Source organism: Microplitis mediator, chromosome 2 (assembly GCF_029852145.1).
Source record: "Microplitis mediator isolate UGA2020A chromosome 2, iyMicMedi2.1, whole genome shotgun sequence".
In the NCBI taxonomy this organism is placed as follows: Eukaryota; Metazoa; Arthropoda; class Insecta; order Hymenoptera; family Braconidae; genus Microplitis; species Microplitis mediator.
The window spans coordinates 24,878,568-24,901,010 of record NC_079970.1 but is presented as its reverse complement, the minus strand read 5'-3'; the positions used below and the strand labels follow the sequence as shown (position 1 = coordinate 24,901,010).

Sequence of the window (22,443 nt, the reverse complement as noted above, 5' to 3'; positions counted from 1 at the left end):
TACGCATTACCTATTATTAAACCACTAAACTATCTGTGAAGTCGTAAACAACGTCCCTTTGGACAAATTTTCGCAAGCCCACCTGTTAAATGCATGTTTTAAAGCCATAAACTTTTTATGAACGGTGTGTTGTGTGCTCATAAGTATGATTAATAAAAATATTAGCTCATAGTATTTCGAAGAATTACCCTTGGCTAGTAAACAAAAGACCAATTTAAGTACGTAATTTAGTGTTTACTTTGATCAATTGCAATAAACTATATTAAGCACTGTTATCATGACTATACCGTTCGAAAACTAGTGCACACGAAAGTAGTTGTCGTATTTTTAAAACTGTTCATATGATGTTTATATTCTTTCCTCACTGCGCTGTTCATAAAATCTTGAAATAGAAAATTATAAGGGTCTTTTACATTGCGTTGTCACTGACAAGGTGATGTTTACATTCATCTGTGAAAACGGTTTCCTAAAATTGCCCAACATACAATTGATGAGAGTTAATTTCTATAGATCGTTTTATAAAGAATAATAGTTGATTGCGTTTGAACTTACCTCATTCAACTACGTAAGAGCCATCTCTACTTCAAATTCGACGAAACGTTTCCTCGCGCACATAACCAGCAGTTCGTTCTTGAGAGATTGGTATCGCCTTTCGGCAATTCGTATTTCTTCAATTATCCTCTCTTCATCTACAGGTGTTTTTCCTTTAAGACACTTCAGTTGACAAATTTTATCCTGAAGTTGTAGCACTTCAGCTGCATGTTTCAGACGTTCAGCTTTCGAAAACATTTTGGGACGTTTAACTGGCAAGAGACTTTCAGATCAAATGTTGAAACCTATCCATATTCTTAATAAGGATAACTCCATTCTTCTTAAGTTGCCTCAAATAATTATGTTCCTACACACTAGGGAATAAGATCTATTTTTATTTGACCCGCTTCAGAGGAAAAAAGTATAGGCTAATCGTTATCAGTACATATAAATGTGGTGTAAAATTTTAATGATTTCGGTATTTATGTATCGAGCGGAAGATAACCTCCCTTTGGCCTTTCAAAAACAGAAAAACCAAACCATTGTTTATAATTAGATTAACTATTTTAATTAATTGGGATTTCCCAATTTTTATATTTGTTAATAGTCACGCGTTCGCCACTCATGGTTCAAGAACTTTTGCCAATAATAATAATAACAATCTCATCGCAGCTGTTCCATAATCGCTCTTTTTTGTCACACCACGTAGCATTCACACTTTGATATCATGTGGTCACATATCCCACTAATTCCATTAATATCTAGCAAATCAATAGCAAGAGGTAAGTTTGAGTCGTCACGTACAGCATCCGTAGCGACAAAAAGCAGATAAGTCTTGTCAGCATGCAATTCTATAGGCATTCGAAGCTGTCGGTATACTCATAGTAATCTAAAGCCGTAGAATAGTTTTTTAAACCGGTGGATGACAACTCGCTCAACGTGTGATGGGACCTTGCCTTATGCCACTAATATTAGATAGACTAAAACGCTTACGTTCATGTGTGAGTGAGAAAGATTACACACAAACTGTAATGTTTATAATTACAATAAGTATTTACTGTAAATATGTGTGCGGAGCAAAGATAAGGGTACATAAGTTGTGGGCGTAAGAGGCGTTTCATCTAAGTCATTCGACGAATAGGGTTCGCCCGTTAGGAGTGTGTCATATACTTCCTTATACGTATTGCAGGATAATAGGTATTGAAACTGTTATATACTGATACAGGCATAGGGATGAGTTACTGCGAAAGGTAAGCGTGGTTCAACGTCGTTCCGTGGAATCAGGCCCATTTGTTTAGACAATCTTAATGTAGCCTACAACTGAAGTCTATTGGGTTTTCTGATACATTGTAGTCACCATTTAATTTCAGTAGAGGATAAACGCATGTATTATGTTTTCCTTCACAAGCACTCTTCACGGTAGGTATTTCGATCGTTATTGAAATTTTAAGTTTCAATGAACTAATCGGTATAACTAAGCGCTCTAATGTGCTCGTCTTGAGAGAGCCCTTGTGACCTTAGGCGCAGGGTACATGGGTTCAGGCCCCGGCGAGGACAGGACTTTTTTTATTATGTCCCTGCTTCGGCAAGTTGCTACAGAGAGGCCGCCTGTACTCGACCAGGTCTTCTAGAGTTTTCCTTGTCATTGTGGTAGACTTGTTTGCATACTTAACTTAAGCATATGCAGTACAGTGTAGTAAGACGGCCCTAGCAGCAAAAGTAGGTAGGAAGTTAGGAAAAAGTAGGAAATAAACCGGTAGATATTAATGGAAAGACAAGCTCTTTCTCCTCCGTCGTAAAAGGCAGATAATAGGAAAAGGCAGTTAGAGACAAAAGTTTAACAGATTCTACAGAAATTGTACACTGCCTATGGTATTGAGATTGAAAGTGATCTAGCTATTGGAAAACGATTTTAAAATAGGAAGATGACACTTATTTCGTTGGATACATGTTGGACTGCAGTCTATCTAGATTTAAATAAAACGGAAAGTTAATTAAATGATAAGTTTATTACATATATCTTGTAAAAGTTGTCTTAAAACCTCAAATACATACTAGATATAAAAAAATAAATATAAATGCATATTCTATGAGATTAATTGGCATAACTAGCAGATCGTATTGATTTGGTAATTTGTTATTTCTAAGTACAATAATAGTTAAACGGTCACGACTGCCAATAACTTCTGCGATTTTTCACAGGATAAGCTCGAACCTTCATCTAAGCTTGCGTTGTCCGGTAGTTGAATGCATGGCGAGCTGAAACGAAAATATTCACCATATAGTTTACATGTTCTATATTCGAGTGCATTTTCGGCACTATCGTAAACTAAAGAGAGCACTTTTTAATGGGGGTTGCTTATAAGCGTAAGAAGTTTTTGTTGTAAAGTTCGGCCTGTAAATATTGATGTTGAAAAACGGGAGTACTATAAAATTATGGTAACGATTTTCACACTATTACAGAAACAAATACCACTATGACGGTGGGACGATTACCATAATTTCAAGGGAATTATCTTAATATCTTATGGGGACGAAAGCCATAAACCTTAGAGTGACTACCGCAACTTGTATGGGTGAAATTTTTACAACCGAAACGTCAAAAAAACCTATTCCTATATGATATAGAAACCTTTCCCATGGAATATTAAATCGTTACCGCCCATATATACATATCGCTTTATGGTTTGACAATCTAAGATAGGGAACTTACTTATGAATGCAGTAGATGGTGGTTCGGCGTTGATGCTCTTGGTGAGGTTCGATGCAGATACCCTGTCTTTGTTGCTTCAGGTAATTTACAAAATTCATTATTTTCGTCATGCAGTTACATAATTTAATGATTATTTCATAACATGAATACATGTAATTTAAAATCGAAAGTATGGAATAAAATAATTGAAGAAGCAACATTGTTACTGTACAGCTTCAAAACCGAAATTAATGTCAGTATATTTGAAATTCCCTATTTATAGTTAATTTTTGCCTGGAACACGTCAGTCGACGACAATCGATGTAGGCATTAGGGTAAAATCACCAAATATGGACACTGAACCTAAAGTTGATCCGATTCTTTTGTTTAACATATTTACAAAATATTAAGACCGCCATTTTATTGTAGGGTCCATAACATTCGGGGTGTTCCATATGATATAAAAATAATGAGAAGGTTAAATATTTTGGACATCGCAAGAGCCACCTTTTGACGATGTCCAAAATTGGTGTAGCTAGATAGTTTTATCAACTCAAACTGTTTTTCAAATAATTAAAACACAAAATATTTTTTTAAAGTTAGTATTTTTTTTGACGTGCCAACTTTTGCCGTCTTTACCCTATTTGTCCGAAGCAAAAATTATCTTCTGCTCTCTCGTAAACTTTGGGGTCAAGACCGATCTGGAGTAGGTAAGTGCAAAACGTTATCATTTATAAGGAAAAAAGTACATACTAGCAAGAGTTTCGGTTTTTCCTAATTCGATAACAATACAAAAACAAGTACATTTTAAAGTTTAAACCTAATATTAAAAATGGGTGATGATATGCGTACATTATTAAAGCATTTTTAGGCAAGAGCCTACGTGAGCTAAGAATAGTTCTAGGTCATCATGCGAGATAGACATAGACATAATTGATATTTGTTTGCAAGTTACATAGTACTTTTACTTAGATTAAAGCATCCCTGGTAAAAATGAATCGAGGCACTGGCTAGAGCCACCGGTAGATAACAAACAAGGCGGCCCTCGTTTATTTTTACTAGGGATGCCCTCGAAATATTTTCAATTCATACCCATTTCATATTTAACATAGACATGGAGTAGACGATAGCAAAAAACATAGTTATTTAACCGGTTCATACAGCCGTATATTTGCTGTCTCATTTTTTTCACCGTACTTGCTATAGATAGCATTCCAGTCTTTTTGAATTCTGTGACACAAGTATCAAGTACGCAAAATACCCCTGAGCTATTACTACCATCGATGCAATGCACAATTATAGGTCCGAGGTCGTTTGAAGACTTGTGTTTCTCTAGATAAGTATACAGCTCGTTAATAGTAGTAACGAAATCCGAAAAGGCTCTTAGATCATGAAAAGAGCTATTGACTGGCCAAGCGGTATATTCAAAATGTGATATTCTGTGTGTTCGACCTTTTTGGTTAGTTAGAATCAATAAGGTTAAAACATAGTGAGGTTTCGTAGTAACTTCTAAAGTCTCTATCTTAAAGTTAGCACACTCTATTACAGCACCTTCGTTTGAACTCCAATATTGGTGAAAATTAACTTTATTTTCTGATCTAGATGGCACAACTATTACTTCTACATTCTTGTCCCACACCATTTGTAAATATTTGTCAGTGTTGTTTACAGACGGGCTTTTGGTGTAAATATACTTCCGCTTATGTTCATATCCGTCAACATGGTAAGCATCCAAGACTTTCCGGTTGCCATGGAGCTTCACTCGGCAGTGAAGGAAACGTGTGATCCGCATGCAGTAGTTTTCTTGCTCTTCGTTCATGGTATGGTTGGAGGAACTGAGTGCTTTCACTTCTTGTCGAGGTACTATAGTATGAAATTCGTCGATGATGCTGCTGAGTGACCCCGGATGTTCCATAAAAATCAGAAAGTCTATTGCACTCATACTGTCCGCTTGGGTAGTCATTGTTCTACCTGTTATGTTCTACGTCGAAGAACTAAATCACTTTAACCGATCTAGCTGATATGCAGTTAGTAATTCCTAATAGGTAACCCACTTATTCACTATCACTGAACGTGCACTGGTAGTCCCAAAATCAAACTGACAACGGGTGCGAACTTTACGATCAACCCTTGAGACTGGTGTTTACTCAACTAACTTTCCCACTACATTTTTTTGTCTTTTATACCAATTGGCCTTAGTTCTGGAATACGCAGGTTCTGTAATTAAGCTAATTGGAACATTAAGTGTACCCCGAAAAATTTGTCTACAATCATTCTTGAAACCCATAACAATAAACCTTGTAATGACTTTTTAACTAGCGATTAATATCACATGGGAGTAGCCTTTGTAAAACAATTACATTTTATAGCTGTCCAGAACTAACTAGGGAATACCAAGATTGAGTACACTATTAAAACGTTTTATTCTACTATTAAGTTTTATTGTCCTATAAATCCAAGTGGTAATTAAAACTTTAAAAGCGTAAATATGTTAATTACGGACGATTTTGGACCGGACCCTTTTTTCGCATGTCCAAAAACTTTCAACTGTTATTACCCTATTAAAATTCTATTTACTAACTAGTTCATAAAACGACGATTATATTATACAGCCAATGTCATTACAGTAACCGTGCCCTTAACGGTCGGGTAATGTAATTCGCAGTTATGCGTTTTATTATTCTCTTAATAATAGACAATATGAGGATGTTATTGTTTATTATTAACAATCGTTTTAACGCTCGGGTTTTTTGTAGGTCACATAGGTTATAAAAATACACGGGTTTAATTGCGCAAAGAATTCGATATTGACGAAATCCAAACATACAGTGCTTGATAACAATAAACATAGTTCTCAGGCTGACTAATAGCATTTCGATTTTGCTGTCTTATTTTAAGAAAAGTGTTAGGTAGAGATACCTTATTAGTAGCTCCAAATTCAGATATACAGATGTCTAACAAACAATACACACAGGAATTGTTAAAACCATCACTACAATGTACCATTATAGGTGTAGGGGCATGTAAGTTCTGTGTAGAGAGCTTATCTACTTCTTCACGTGCACTATTCACTGTCATAATAAAACGTATAAACTCTTTCGGGTGATGCGAAATGTTGTCCATCGGCCAGCCGGTGTAATTAAAATGCACTATTTTTCGTACCGCACTATTTTTATGTTTCAGCAGCAGGGTTGTTGTAGTATACAAAGCTTCAACATTAACATGTAGGGTTTCTATTCTGAATTCACGGCATTCAAACACTGAGTCTTCTCCCGTACTCCAGTATCGGTGTCTCATCAGATTGTCAATCGGAGATAACATAACGATGATATGAATATTCTTTTTGAATGCCATGCTCCAAAACTGGTACACGCCATCTTGTTTCGGATTGCGGGTGCATAGAAATTTGTTTTTGACATTATAGCCATCAACGGTGAAAAAGTCGCTGTCTGCTTCGTGAGTGTTTTTCGGAAGACAAAGCAGAGAACGTAGGGGCCCTTGTGAGTCACTGTGTTCAGTTTTCATCTTCAAATAATAGTCAATTTCCGATTCTTCGATTATTTGAGTATGCTGCTGCAATATTGTGCCGATAAAGTTAGGTCTTCTCATAAAGCTTAGAAAGTTCGAAGCTTCAACCCTCTCCTGGTTTCCGTTGTTTCGCCGTTGAGATTTCGTGTCCATTTTTGAAATTCAAGTCTCACTCGAAGCACGAGAAAATTTGAAAATCAAACTTATTTTGATTATTTTGAATGTACTGAGGCTCAAACCTGCCTTCCTATCTAGGCGAGCTTCCGAAGACTAAAGAAACTTAAGCTTCTTCGAGACTTTGTAAATATCGGGCTCGCCCTATTCCGACGTCTGTTGACTTATCGGGTAGAGACCTTCAGATCGGTCACGCCTTGTTCAGGGATTTACTTGTCTGGAGGTTATACTTGAATTTGTTTGCTAGAAGCTATTTGGTCTAAGCGTCTTGTCGGTTGCCTGTTGCCGTGTGATGGAATATCAAATTTTCAGGCTGCTTTATATACGCCTTGAGGCATGAAGCCTACGCTTTTCTAAAGACATGATAATAGGATGATCTTATTATTCATACTGTATTAACATAGTTAATCTTAAGTTATTCTAATTCCCTAATCAATGTGCAAATGTCCCATCCTACGTTGACATTTTTGTCAGTCTCATCATAATAGTATTCAAATACATCTATGTTCACATTGAACATTCGGCAACTCCGAAACTTGGATTATAAAAAACTTTGTGTCATTCGATCAGGTTAACTGTGACAAATTTAATATTATAGATATAATAAATGAAAGTGCACTTGATCATAGTAAAATCTAGGTTTATTTATCTGCCGCTGTCGCACTTACGTCATCCGTCCCGTTCTATCAAGCAGCCAATGATTGAAGAACACGCACGAGGTACTTGTCTAGACTGTGTGCGCTCAATATGTCATATCCGATTATACATCGTTAGGCACCCAAATGTCGTAGGTAGTCTACATACTGTAGCGAATATTAGATGCCCTTAAATCAATTGAACTGCTTTTCATAAACATACTAGGCACCTATTTACTAAACAACACCCGGTATTTTCCAAACTCAAACTTCTTTAAAATTATCAATACCAGAAATAAAAAACAAACGTTAGTCACTTACATTTTAATTAAGTTAAAAGGATTTACAACTTTCTGTGAAGAGTGGCTGTTGTCACGGTAGGTTTTTTCAGGAATTTAGATATCCCATGATTTTTTATAAACATTTTATGCCCGAATAGAAAGTTATGCAATCACATTCAGATAATTAAGAACTACTTAACAACACCTGATCAATTATAAACAGAAAATGTTTCCTTCATTAAAACAGTAGCGGAAATCTAACAGTGGTAGAAATTTAGAGTCGTTGCTGCAGTTCTTGGGTAGACATCGATTTATGGAACCAGGGCCGGATTTAAACTTAATGCCGCCTCTGGGCACCGGAAAAAAATCTGTCCCAATACTGGAATTTCACTTAAACTTATAGTTCATATATTTAATTTTATTTTGATTTTGCCACCCTAAAAAATTTGCGGCCCTGGGCACTTGCCCCGACTGACCCTAGTGTAATTCCATTATTGTGTCGAACCCAGTGCCTCCTTGATGGTCGTCTTATTGTTTCATCAGGACGAAAGAACTGGTCATACATAGATAATACCATATTTTCAATCTGATATTGCATCATGTTCTGATATCCATTGACCCACTTTAGAAAATTTATCGCTTTTCTGCACTGAAAAACAGAAAGAAAATACTAAGTAATCACAATAAATATTTAGCTCTGCTTATATTTTATACTATTCTATTGAGAGAAAGGTTTTATTTGGGCGATTGTCGTGCTTTTTTACGTGGAAAATTTTCGATATGTTCTTACGTGTAATTGTAATAGTTTACTTACGGCACCGTCGTTGGATGTGCAGCGACGTGGGGCTGCAGTTATACGTCGATCTAATATTTTTGTTATTGGAGGAATTGGGCCAGCCTCCACCATAATTATTATAACTATTAATATCCACAATGTCTTCATTTTTTAAATGTTTTACTTAATGTAATTTTTAAATTTCACCTTAGAAAATTATTTTTCTATTCAGAGAAAGAACTGTTTGGAGTAAAGGAGTGAAAGCAACTGTCAAATCTAAATTTCAGAGGTAACCACATTACCTGAATTGCGTGATAAAGAGCATTATAATATACCTAATGGCTAGACTTTATAGCCAACGAAACAGTCAGAATTATGTAAATTAGTCGACGTTTTTCAACCAAGTATTATTTGTCCATAACTTTTTGCGCTCGGTACCTCAATTTTGCATCCTTCGGAATGAATTGCATTCACTATACATAGGGTTCGTATTCATACGATAATCTATCTACAAAATCTATTGGAATTTATGTGATTTTTTAAATAGGGCGGATTAGCTCTTAAACTATAGCGTGAGTTGTTATTTAATTAAGAAATTACTTATAGTTTTGCATTTAATCATGTGCCAACGATTATGATGCTATAAACTTTTTACGACAGGGGCGTGAATGCTAATGTGACCTCGGCTTTTATGACAGGTCTTCTCCGAACTGTTTGTTCATTGTTAGTGTAATTATGTTATCGCTAAAAATTATGCATACATGAGCGCGAGCACAGGTAACCCACCTAACCTTTAAAACTTTAGTATCAACTCATGATCACTGAGAATGAGGCCTAAAAAATAATTTCTTCGTAATGTCTATACATGGTTTTCTAACGGAACTTTTATTCCCGGTTGATGATGCAACACTTAGCTTCCATCTATAGCGGATTCATAAAGTAAGAGATCCAATCGCCTTTCTGGAAATATTTCGCAATAATTACTTCAGTTAGGCAGAGGAAAAAGTTTACATTAACTAAATATGTATTGGTTTTTACAAAGTCATGGTAACGATGATTTTAATATATTTAAAATTAATAATATTAGTAGGTTTTCCGATATCGGTATTTAGGACCTCATTAGCATTGTTGCTAATGACAATGCCTCATTGTTTCAGCGAGTTGCGCAAATCGACCAAAAATGCCTTTTGAAGTACATATAATGGGCATTGTGGTTTTCCTGTTTTTTTCAAAAGCACTGTACCTACTTCATGTTTACCCGTTTTTATCATCCAGACTTGGATATTAGGCTATTAGGCTACATGCCAAATGCCTTAGGTACCGAAAGTCTACGTGATTTGCGTCATTATAAAATATTTTGATTAAAATGCTGACGTAAATGGAAGCGATTGTCACCATATTATTATGGTGATTGTATTGATTTTGGCGTGTTCTAATTCGACTGGAAAACCATTATAAATACTGGCTTTCCCTAAGCATTCATTTAGTCCCGATCTGCTACCCGAGTCACACGAGACCTATCAATACTCTGTTTAAAATGGGTTTACATTATTCTAAAAACCGATCCCATAATCACTGTGTTACTCCTACTCAGAAGTGTAACATCCATGAAATTTTAAGGCAAGAACATCAACAAGTAATGCAAAGGATAGTGGCATTTTCCTGCAGCATCTCTCTGGAAGATAAGAATGATAAGAAGAACAGATATCCTGATGCGCCCTGCTTCGATTACAACCGGGTGGTCCTTCCGTTTCGGAAGGGTCTCGACGACTACATCAATGCTAGCTACGTTGACGGACACAACATTAAGAGAAGATTTATCTGTGCCCAGGGTCCATTGAAAGAAACGGCCCACGACTTCTGGCGAGCTGTGTATCAAGACCGCGTTCGTGTTATCGTCATGCTTACCAAGACCTATGAAAATAACAAACAAACGTGCTACCCTTATTGGATTCCGTACAAAGGATTCACCGTGACCTACGGTAAGCTTAAAATAAAGACCAAGAAAATAAGATGCTTCCGCAACTATAAGGTGACAACTTTGCGTCTCACTAATACTAATACTGGAACCGTATTCGACATCAAGCATTTCGCTTACAAGGACTGGCCTCAGGATGGCGTTCCGTCAGATGTGAAGAACTTCCTGGAGTTCGTCTTGGCGGTGAGGCGTGCTGACTCAGAGGCTGAAGTTCAGGTATCAAGTGAAAACCGTGCGAAAAAGTCTCCTATCTTGGTGCATTCCAGCGCAGGTCTGGACCGGGCGCCAGCGTTTTGTGCGATAGATATATGCATTTCTAAGTACATCGAAAGTGCAATCATACCGTTGTCAACAACATTGTGTGATCTTCGTAAGCAGAGAAACAATTGTCTCTCATTACATACGCAATACACGTTCTGTTATTTTACAGTGCTCCAGTTCGTTATGTCAACGGCTGGTTAGATAAAATACAGCTATTTGATGTTCATAGTGTAATTTTAGTAGACTGTAAGTAAACATTTGTTATTAGGATAAGTTTGGTCGTATATCTGATGTGTTTAATCTTATAACTTACTTTTATTTAGAATAGATCGCTCATATATTGCTTATTATTGTCTATGATAAATTTGTTCACGATTTTAATTACAAATTAAAATAGCTATAGAATCTCATCTCAATCCATCTTCGGGATTTCTTTGTCTATCACATAGAGTTATCTGTATTGATAAATTCTATATATCCTATATTATCCTCAATTTTGAACGTGAAATATCTCAAAAAATTAAAACTTTTCAAGGATATTTTGAATGTTAGTAATTTGTTTCATTATTTTTTTTTTTTTTTTCAAAAAAGGTGACCCATGATTTTAACCGAGATTGTTGAGCAAAAGCCTACGGATGTTTTTGGATGGATTTATACATATATATATCTATATATATGTATTATAATATATGTATATACTCCCCCTTTATTAACTACTAATATAAGAATGGAATATAGTAAATTATTTTAATCGACTTTTTATAAGTATATGGTGATCCAGACCATGAATAAAATATTTCACCCTTACAAAATCTTATCCCAGTGGTTATTATTATCAATCTTATTATTTAAGTGTACAGTATCCAAATTGGTGTACAAAATCATGAATATTTATAACAGAATCTTTGCATAATTTTTTCATCATGCCATGATGTCCTTCTTTTTACCCGGAAAAAAATGATCAATGCTGATCAGATATGAAAAATAGTTGCCGAAGTGAGGCGAAAAAAATTTTTCGATCGTAAAGCACACTCTGATGCTTCGCATCATGAGTCGTGCAAAATGGCCGGGCATGATCAGGCTTGAACTTATTTAACGCTTCTGATATGATCATACATGAGCAAACATGATCATATCTAATTTCAGGCCTGATCATACATGAACATTTTTTTCCGGGTATCTAATACCATCCTGACATTGATATGAAGTTCATTTTTTTTCTTTGCCAAAAGCTTATTAATAAAATAATTAAATTTCTTATATTATTATATTAGTAACGAAGAAGGGGGAATATATATATATATATATATATATATATATATACTCCCCCTGAATTAGCTACTAATATAACAATAACATAAAATAAATTTTGTTGTTAATTAACTTGCAATAAGAAAAATATGATGAGGATAAATATACGATTCTTATCATAATTGAAAACTTTCATCTTGATAGTCTTATCCGAGTAGTTTTATTCCTTATACCATCATTTGTTTATTATTGTCCAAGACCATCATGAAATAGATATAGTTAATTTTTTTTTTCCTTGTCAGAAACTCATTGATAAAATAAATCGATTTCTTATATTATTATTTTAGTAACCAAATAAGGGGGATTATATATATATATATATATATATATATATATATATATATATATATATACTCCCCTATATTGTATGTTTATAAAAGGCACAGAAAGTACACAATTTTTCACGTATTTCAAGATTTTATTGGAAAACAATAAATTTTATATAAATATGTCTCAAACATGTTACAATTAATCAATTGAAGTTATCATGAATAAATCATTTTAAATAATGATAATCTAAAATAATATTCAATCTATCTATTTTCGAATTTTATATTGTGTATTGAAACTATTAGCTGCAAGTTTTATTATCATCAAACATGATATGACTTGTAATTCTTAAATGCTTGATGTTAAATATTTAATTATGTATTATCTTTCAGTTGTCATCGCTCGTTTGTGATATCAATGGCGAAAATGTCCTCTATGACTATCCGATATTTATGATTGAGTAACTTCGTGATTCATATGAACAATTTTGTCTCGTTATTTTGCATTCTATCACATCGGTATTGATACCTGTATCTGAGTCATCAGTCTGATTGAATATCATATCTTGCTTTTTGCAATGTCTCTATAACGGATAATTTATGAATAAATTATATCACTACTACAGTAAAATACCGCGTATCCGAATGTTATCTATCTATATTAAATAAATTACATTTTGTCTCATTAACAATGTTAAGAAAAATGATTAGAATATATCTGGCTATTAAACATTAATGACTATCATTAATTCGGATAAGCGATGTTTTACTCTATGATTTTATTTTTATTCGCAATCAACAAACAGTCAACTGTGAGATGACTATCTCTTCCCGAGTTGAATGTTTTTGACTGAGAACTTTTGCCTGGAAGAACTGGGTTCGATCCCACCGAAAAGCAGTAGATGAGAGACAAATGTATAATTATATTTATATATATATATATGTACATCATAAGATAAGTCGGGTATAGCCGCAAGTAAGGCATAACGAACTTAGAAATAAAATGAATAGTAGATCTCTTCTTCTTGTAGATAAAGTAGATAACTATATAATCAGATATAAAAAAATTTGGAAAATCCAAAAGTGCGCGACTCATAATGCTCATTTATTATGAAATAATAAAATAATCATAAAAAAATGGCGGGAAGCACGAATAAATTTAAAATATATAAAATTTTCTTTCCTTGAATATTTTTTTTTTTTTAAATTATATTAGTATTTTTTATATAATTATGAAAGAACCTACTCAAAATATCTCGATTAATAACAAAAGCAAAAAAAATATATGTAAATAAAAAAAAATTGAATTGAAACAATTCAGGCTTACCAATTAGCAAAAAAAAAAAACAGCTACACTAGGATGGTAATTCGCAAGCGCCCCTGGTGGGATAAATGTACGTATAATGTATAGGTATAGATATATCGGCATCCATGTTAATTTTACATCGATATATATAGATATAGTTATACAGCCTTTTTTTTCTTTTATTAATTGTTATTAAACGACACTGAATTACCTAGCCAGTAGCAATAGGGGATCTACAAATCTTTCAAAGAATTAAAAAAAAAAAAAATTTGATTCAATTACTGCATTTTTTCGTAAGTTATTGTGTCTACGGGTTTCATACTTGACGGACAGGAAATTTTTTTAGACTATTTTGATGTTTTTTCCTTTTTTATTGAACTAAATAAATTTTTGAAAAGTATGGAACTAATCTCCATTGAATTATCTTCAAAATAGTATGCAACATATCTCAATTCCGTAAACTAACAAGGGTATAATAATTGAAATAGTTGCCGAAGTGAGGCGAATTAAATTTTTCGATCATAAAGCACATCTCAGATGCTTCGCATCATGAGTCGTGCAATAGCTAATTTTCGAAAAAAAATCAGAATCAAAAGATGGAGTGAAACGGCAAGACCTGAATTATTTCTATCTTCCGGGGAATTTTGATTGATTCTGACGAATCTAGGGACTGCTCAGTTAAACAACTTCCACGATCGTGTTCCTCGGGAAATTTCCGATGGGAAACTAGTGTCAAATAGTTAATTTTCGCAAAAAATCAGAATCAAAAAATGGAGTGAAACGGCAAGACCTGAATTACTTCTATTTTCCGGGGCATTTTGATTATTTATGACAAATCTAGCGACTGCTCAGCTAAAGTACTTTCACGATCGTGTTCCTCGGGAAATTTCCGATGGGAAACTGATGTCAAATAGTTAATTTTCGAAAAAAATCAGAATCAAAAGACGAAGTGAAACGGCAAGACCTGAATTACTTCTATTTTCCGGGGCATTTTGATTGATTCTGACGAATCTAGAGACTGCTCAGCTAAACTACTTTCCTGATCGTGTTCCTCGGGAAATCTCCGATGGGAAACTAGTGTCAAATAGCTAATTTTCGAAAAAAATCAGAATCAAAAGATGAAGTGAAACGGCAAGACCTGAATTATTTCTATTTTCCGGGGCATTTTGATTATTTCTGACGAATCTAGCGACTGCTCAGCTAAACTACTTTCCTGATCGTGTTCCTCGGGAAATCTCCGATAGGAAACTAGTGTCAAATAGCTAATTTTCGAAAAAAATCAGAATCAAAAGACGAAGTGAAACGGCAAGACCTGAATTATTTCTATTTTCCGGGGCATTTTGATTGATTCTGATAAATCTAGGGACTGCTCAGCTAAACTACTTTCCTGATCGTGTTCCTCGGGAAATTTCCGATGAGAAACTAGTGTCAAATAGCTAATTTTCGCAAAAAATCAGAATCAAAAGATGGAGTGAAACGGCAAGACCTGAATTACTTCTATTTTCCGGGGAATTTTGATTATTTCTGACGAATCTAGCGACTGCTCAGCTAAAGTACTTTCACGATCGTGTTCCTCGGAAAATTTCCGATGGGAAACTGGTGTCAAATAGCTAATTTTCGAAAAAAATCAGAATCAAAAGTCGAAGTGAAACGGCAAGACCTGAATTATTTCTCTCTTCCGGGGCATTTTGATTGATTCTAACGAATCTAGGGACTGCTCAGCTAAACAACTTCCACGATCGTGTTCCTCGGGAAATTTCCGATGGGAAACTAGTGTCAAATAGTTAATTTTCGAAAAAAATCAGAATCAAAAGACGAAGTGAAACGGCAAGACCTGAATTATTTCTATTTTCCGGGGCATTTTGATTATTTCTGACGAATCTAGCGACTGCTCAGCTAAACTACTTTCCTGATCGTGTTCCTCGGGAAATCTCCGATAGGAAACTAGTGTCAAATAGCTAATTTTCGAAAAAAATCAGAATCAAAAGACGAAGTGAAACGGCAAGACCTGAATTATTTCTCTCTTCCGGGGCATTTTGATTGATTCTAACGAATCTAGGGACTGCTCAGCTAAACAACTTTCACGATCGTGTTCCTCGGAAAATTTCCGATGGGAAACTAGTGTCAAATAGTTAATTTTCGAAAAAAATCAGAATCAAAAGACGAAGTGAAACGGCAAGACCTGAATTATTTCTCTCTTCCGGGGCATTTTGATTGATTCTGACGAATCTAGTGACTGCTCAGCTAAAGTACTTTCACGATCGAGTTCCTCGGAAAATTTCCGATGGGAAACTGGTGTCAAATAGCTAATTTTCGAAAAAAATCAGAATCAAAAGACGAAGTGAAACGGCAAGACCTGAATTATTTCTCTCTTCCGGGGCATTTTGATTGATTCTAACGAATCTAGGGACTGCTCAGCTAAACAACTTTCACGATCGTGTTCCTCGGAAAATTTCCGATGGGAAACTAGTGTCAAATAGGTAATTTTCGAAAAAAATCAGAATCAAAAGACGAAGTGAAACGGCAAGACCTGAATTATTTCTATTTTCCGGGGCATTTTGATTATTTATGACAAATCTAGCGACTGCTCAGCTAAAGTACTTTCACGATCGTGTTCCTCGGGAAATTTCCGATGGGAAACTGATGTCAAATAGTTAATTTTCGAAAAAAATCAGAATCAAAAGACGAAGTGAAACGGCAAGACCTGAATTACTTCTATTTTCCGGGGCATTTTGATTGATTCTGACGAATCTAGAGACTGCTCAGCTAAACTACTTTCCTGATCGTGTTACTCGGGAAATCTCCGATGGGAAACTAGTGTCAAATAGCTAATTTTCGAAAAAAATCAGAATCAAAAGATGAAGTGAAACGGCAAGACCTGAATTATTTCTATTTTCCGGGGCATTTTGATTGATTCTGACGAATCTAGCGACTGCTCAGCTGAAGTACTTTCACGATCGTGTTCCTCGGGAAATTTCCGATGGGAAACTGGTGTCAAATATCTAAGTTTCGAAAAAAATCAGAATCAAAAGACGAAGTGAAACGGCAAGACCTGAATTATTTCTATTTTCCGGGGCATTTTGATTGATTCTGATAAATCTAGGGACTGCTCAGCTAAACTACTTTCCTGATCGTGTTCCTCGGGAAATTTCCGATGAGAAACTAGTGTCAAATAGCTAATTTTCGCAAAAAATCAGAATCAAAAGATGGAGTGAAACGGCAAGACCTGAATTACTTCTATTTTCCGGGGCATTTTGATTATTGCTGACGAATCTAGCGACTGCTCAGCTAAAGTACTTTCACGATCGTGTTCCTCGGAAAATTTCCGATGGAAAACTGGTGTCAAATAGCTAATTTTCGAAAAAAATCAGAATCAAAAGTCGAAGTGAAACGGCAAGACCTGAATTATTTCTCTCTTCCGGGGCATTTTGATTGATTCTAACGAATCTAGGGACTGCTCAGCTAAACAACTTCCACGATCGTGTTCCTCGGGAAATTTCCGATGGGAAACTAGTGTCAAATAGTTAATTTTCGAAAAAAATCAGAATCAAAAGACGAAGTGAAACGGCAAGACCTGAATTATTTCTATTTTCCGGGGCATTTTGATTATTTCTGACGAATCTAGCGACTGCTCAGCTAAACTACTTTCCTGATCGTGTTCCTCGGGAAATCTCCGATAGGAAACTAGTGTCAAATAGCTAATTTTCGAAAAAAATCAGAATCAAAAGACGAAGTGAAACGGCAAGACCTGAATTATTTCTCTCTTCCGGGGCATTTTGATTGATTCTAACGAATCTAGGGACTGCTCAGCTAAACAACTTTCACGATCGTGTTCCTCGGAAAATTTCCGATGGGAAACTAGTGTCAAATAGTTAATTTTCGAAAAAAATCAGAATCAAAAGACGAAGTGAAACGGCAAGACCTGAATTATTTCTCTCTTCCGGGGCATTTTGATTGATTCTGACGAATCTAGTGACTGCTCAGCTAAAGTACTTTCACGATCGAGTTCCTCGGAAAATTTCCGATGGGAAACTGGTGTCAAATAGCTAATTTTCGAAAAAAATCAGAATCAAAAGACGAAGTGAAACGGCAAGACCTGAATTATTTCTCTCTTCCGGGGCATTTTGATTGATTCTAACGAATCTAGGGACTGCTCAGCTAAACAACTTTCACGATCGTGTTCCTCGGAAAATTTCCGATGGGAAACTAGTGTCAAATAGGTAATTTTCGAAAAAAATCAGAATCAATAGACGAAGTGAAACGGCAAGACCTGAATTATTTCTATTTTCCGGGGCATTTTGATTATTTATGACAAATCTAGCGACTGCTCAGCTAAAGTACTTTCACGATCGTGTTCCTCGGGAAATTTCCGATGGGAAACTGATGTCAAATAGTTAATTTTCGAAAAAAATCAGAATCAAAAGACGAAGTGAAACGGCAAGACCTGAATTACTTCTATTTTCCGGGGCATTTTGATTGATTCTGACGAATCTAGAGACTGCTCAGCTAAACTACTTTCCTGATCGTGTTCCTCGGGAAATCTCCGATGGGAAACTAGTGTCAAATAGCTAATTTTCGAAAAAAATCAGAATCAAAAGATGAAGTGAAACGGCAAGACCTGAATTATTTCTATTTTCCGGGGCATTTTGATTGATTCTGACGAATCTAGCGACTGCTCAGCTGAAGTACTTTCACGATCGTGTTCCTCGGGAAATTTCCGATGGGAAACTGGTGTCAAATATCTAAGTTTCGAAAAAAATCAGAATCAAAAGACGAAGTGAAACGGCAAGACCTGAATTATTTCTATTTTCCGGGGCATTTTGATTGATTCTGATAAATCTAGGGACTGCTCAGCTAAACTACTTTCCTGATCGTGTTCCTCGGGAAATTTCCGATGGGAAACTAGTGTCAAATAGTTAATTTTCGAAAAAAATCAGAATCAAAAGACGAAGTGAAACGGCAAGACCTGAATTATTTCTATTTTCCGGGGCATTTTGATTGATTCTGATAAATCTAGGGACTGCTCAGCTAAACTACTTTCCTGATCGTGTTCCTCGGGAAATTTCCGATGGGAAACTAGTGTCAAATAGCTAATTTTCGCAAAAAATCAGAATCAAAAGATGGAGTGAAACGGCAAGACCTGAATTACTTCTATTTTCCGGGGCATTTTGATTATTTCTGACGAATCTAGCGACTGCTCAGCTAAAGTACTTTCACGATCGTGTTCCTCGGAAAATTTCCGATGGGAAACTGGTGTCAAATAGCTAATTTTCGAAAAAAATCAGAATCAAAAGTCGAAGTGAAACGGCAAGACCTGAATTATTTCTCTCTTCCGGGGCATTTTGATTGATTCTAACGAATCTAGGGACTGCTCAGCTAAACAACTTCCACGATCGTGTTCCTCGGGAAATTTCCGATGGGAAACTAGTGTCAAATAGTTAATTTTCGAAAAAAATCAGAATCAAAAGACGAAGTGAAACGGCAAGACCTGAATTATTTCTATTTTCCGGGGCATTTTGATTATTTCTGACGAATCTAGCGACTGCTCAGCTAAACTACTTTCCTGATCGTGTTCCTCGGGAAATCTCCGATAGGAAACTAGTGTCAAATAGCTAATTTTCGAAAAAAATCAGAATCAAAAGACGAAGTGAAACGGCAAGACCTGAATTATTTCTCTCTTCCGGGGCATTTTGATTGATTCTAACGAATCTAGGGACTGCTCAGCTAAACAACTTCCACGATCGTGTTCCTCGGGAAATTTCCGATGGGAAACTAGTGTCAAATAGCTAATTTTCGCAAAAAATCAGAATCAAAAGACGAAGTGAAACGGCAAGACCTGAATTATTTCTATTTTCCGGGGCATTTTGATTGATTCTGATAAATCTAGGGACTGCTCAGCTAAACTACTTTCCTGATCGTGTTCCTCGGGAAATTTCCGATGGGAAACAAGTGTCAAATAGCTAATTTTCGCGAAAAATCAGAATCAAAAGATGGAGTGAAACGGCAAGACCTGAATTACTTCTATTTTCCGGGGCATTTTGATTATTTCTGACGAATCTAGCGACTGCTCAGCTAAAGTACTTTCACGATCGTGTTCCTCGGAAAATTTCCGATGGGAAACTGGTGTCAAATAGCTAATTTTCGAAAAAAATCAGAATCAAAAGACGAAGTGAAACGGCAAGACCTGAATTATTTCCATTTTCCGGGGCATTTTGATTGATTCTGATAAATCTAGGGACTGCTCAGCTAAACTACTTTCCTGATCGTGTTCCTCGGGAAATTTCCGATGGGAAACTAGTGTCAAATAGCTAATTTTCGCAAAAAATCAGAATCAAAAGATGGAGTGAAACGGCAAGACCTGAATTACTTCTATTTTCCGGGGCATTTTGATTATTTCTGACGAATCTAGCGACTGCTCAGCTAAAGTACTTTCACGATCGTGTTCCTCGGAAAATTTCCGATGGGAAACTGGTGTCAAATAGCTAATTTTCGAAAAAAATCAGAATCAAAAGACGAAGTGAAACGGCAAGACCTGAATTATTTCTATTTTCCGGGGCATTTTGATTGATTCTGATAAATCTAGGGACTGCTCAGCTAAACTACTTTCCTGATCGTGTTCCTCGGGAAATTTCCGATGGGAAACTAGTGTCAAATAGCTAATTTTCGCAAAAAATCAGAATCAAAAGATGGAGTGAAACGGCAAGACCTGAATTACTTCTATTTTCCGGGGCATTTTGATTATTTCTGACGAATCTAGCGACTGCTCAGCTAAAGTACTTTCACGATCGTGTTCCTCGGAAAATTTCCGATGGGAAACTGGTGTCAAATAGCTAATTTTCGAAAAAAATCAGAATCAAAAGACGAAGTGAAACGGCAAGACCTGAATTATTTCTCTCTTCCGGGGCATTTTGATTGATTCTAACGAATCTAGCGACTGCTCAGCTAAACTACTTTCCTGATCGTGTTCCTCGGGAAATCTCCGATAGGAAACTAGTGTCAAATAGCTAATTTTCGAAAAAAATCAGAATCAAAAGACGAAGTGAAACGGCAAGACCTGAATTATTTCTCTCTTCCGGGGCATTTTGATTGATTCTAACGAATCTAGGGACTGCTCAGCTAAACAACTTCCACGATCGTGTTCCTCGGGAAATTTCCGATGGGAAACTAGTGTCAAATAGCTAATTTTCGCAAAAAATCAGAATCAAAAGACGAAGTGAAACGGCAAGACCTGAATTATTTCTATTTTCCGGGGCATTTTGATTATTTCTGACGAATCTAGCGACTGCTCAGCTAAAGTACTTTCACGATCGTGTTCTTCGGAAAATTTCCGATGGGAAACTAGTGTCAAATAGCTAATTTTCGCAAAAAATCAGAATCAAAAAATGGAGTGAAACGGCAAGACCTGAATTACTTCTATTTTCCGGGGCATTTTGATTATTTCTGATGAATCTTGCGACTGCTCAGCTAAAGTACTTTCACGATCGTGTTCCTCGGGAAATTTCCGATGGGAAACTGGTGTCAAATAGTTAATTTTCGAAAATAATCCGAATCAAAAGACGAAGTGAAACGGCAAGACTTGAATTATTTCGATCTTCCGGGGCTTTTTGATTGATTCTGACGAATCTAGCGACTGCTCAGCTAAACTACTTTCCTGATCGTGTTCCTCGGGATATTTCCGATGGGAAACTAGTGTCAAATAGCTAATTTTCGAAAAAAATCAGAATCAAAAGACGAAGTGAAACGGCAAGACCTGAATTATTTCTCTCTTCCGGGGCATTTTGATTGATTCTAACGAATCTAGGGACTGCTCAGCTAAACAACTTTCACGATCGTGTTCCTCGGAAAATTTCCGATGGGAAACTAGTGTCAAATAGTTAATTTTCGAAAAAAATCAGAATCAAAAGACGAAGTGAAACGGCAAGACCTGAATTATTTCTATTTTCCGGGGCATTTTGATTGATTCTGACGAATCTAGTGACTGCTCAGCTAAAGTACTTTCACGATCGAGTTCCTCGGAAAATTTCCGATGGGAAACTGGTGTCAAATAGCTAATTTTCGAAAAAAATCAGAATCAAAAGACGAAGTGAAACGGCAAGACCTGAATTATTTCTCTCTTCCGGGGCATTTTGATTGATTCTAACGAATCTAGGGACTGCTCAGCTAAACAACTTTCACGATCGTGTTCCTCGGAAAATTTCCGATGGGAAACTAGTGTCAAATAGTTAATTTTCGAAAAAAATCAGAATCAAAAGACGAAGTGAAACGGCAAGACCTGAATTATTTCTATTTTCCGGGGCATTTTGATTATTTATGACAAATCTAGCGACTGCTCAGCTAAAGTACTTTCACGATCGTGTTCCTCGGGAAATTTCCGATGGGAAACTGGTGTCAAATATCTAAGTTTCGAAAAAAATCAGAATCAAAAGACGAAGTGAAACGGCAAGACCTGAATTATTTCTATTTTCCGGGGCATTTTGATTGATTATGATAAATCTAGGGACTGCTCAGCTAAACTACTTTCCTGATCGTGTTCCTCGGGAAATTTCCGATGGGAAACTGGTGTCAAATAGCTAATTTTCGAAAAAAATCAGAATCAAAAGTCGAAGTGAAACGGCAAGACCTGAATTATTTCTCTCTTCCGGGGCATTTTGATTGATTCTAACGAATCTAGGGACTGCTCAGCTAAACAACTTCCACGATCG

General features: G+C 35.9%; 3 protein-coding genes across 3 annotated transcripts; 1 reads left to right on the top strand and 2 right to left on the bottom strand.

Annotated features, from left to right (window-relative positions):
* Nucleotides 1-2,044: 2,044 nt before the first annotated feature.
* Nucleotides 2,045-5,196, bottom strand: LOC130663460 (tyrosine-protein phosphatase non-receptor type 9-like). Its single transcript, XM_057462696.1, has one exon. The coding sequence runs from the start codon at nucleotides 5,184-5,186 to the stop codon at nucleotides 4,305-4,307; it is 882 nt and encodes a 293-aa protein (XP_057318679.1). The 5' UTR covers nucleotides 5,187-5,196; the 3' UTR covers nucleotides 2,045-4,304.
* Nucleotides 5,197-5,218: 22 nt separating this feature from the next.
* On the bottom strand, nucleotides 5,219-10,316 carry LOC130663459 (tyrosine-protein phosphatase non-receptor type 9-like). Its single transcript, XM_057462695.1, has 2 exons — nucleotides 8,656-10,316; nucleotides 5,219-8,490 (listed from the first exon to the last, which is right to left on the bottom strand). Exon 2 carries the CDS (start codon nucleotides 6,902-6,904, stop codon nucleotides 6,008-6,010), a length of 897 nt encoding a protein of 298 aa, XP_057318678.1. The 5' UTR covers nucleotides 6,905-8,490; nucleotides 8,656-10,316; the 3' UTR covers nucleotides 5,219-6,007.
* LOC130663458 (tyrosine-protein phosphatase non-receptor type 9-like) lies at nucleotides 9,719-11,354 on the top strand. The gene has a single exon (XM_057462694.1). The coding sequence runs from the start codon at nucleotides 10,154-10,156 to the stop codon at nucleotides 11,054-11,056; it is 903 nt and encodes a 300-aa protein (XP_057318677.1). The 5' UTR covers nucleotides 9,719-10,153; the 3' UTR covers nucleotides 11,057-11,354.
* The last annotated feature ends 11,089 nt before the right edge of the window (nucleotides 11,355-22,443 follow it).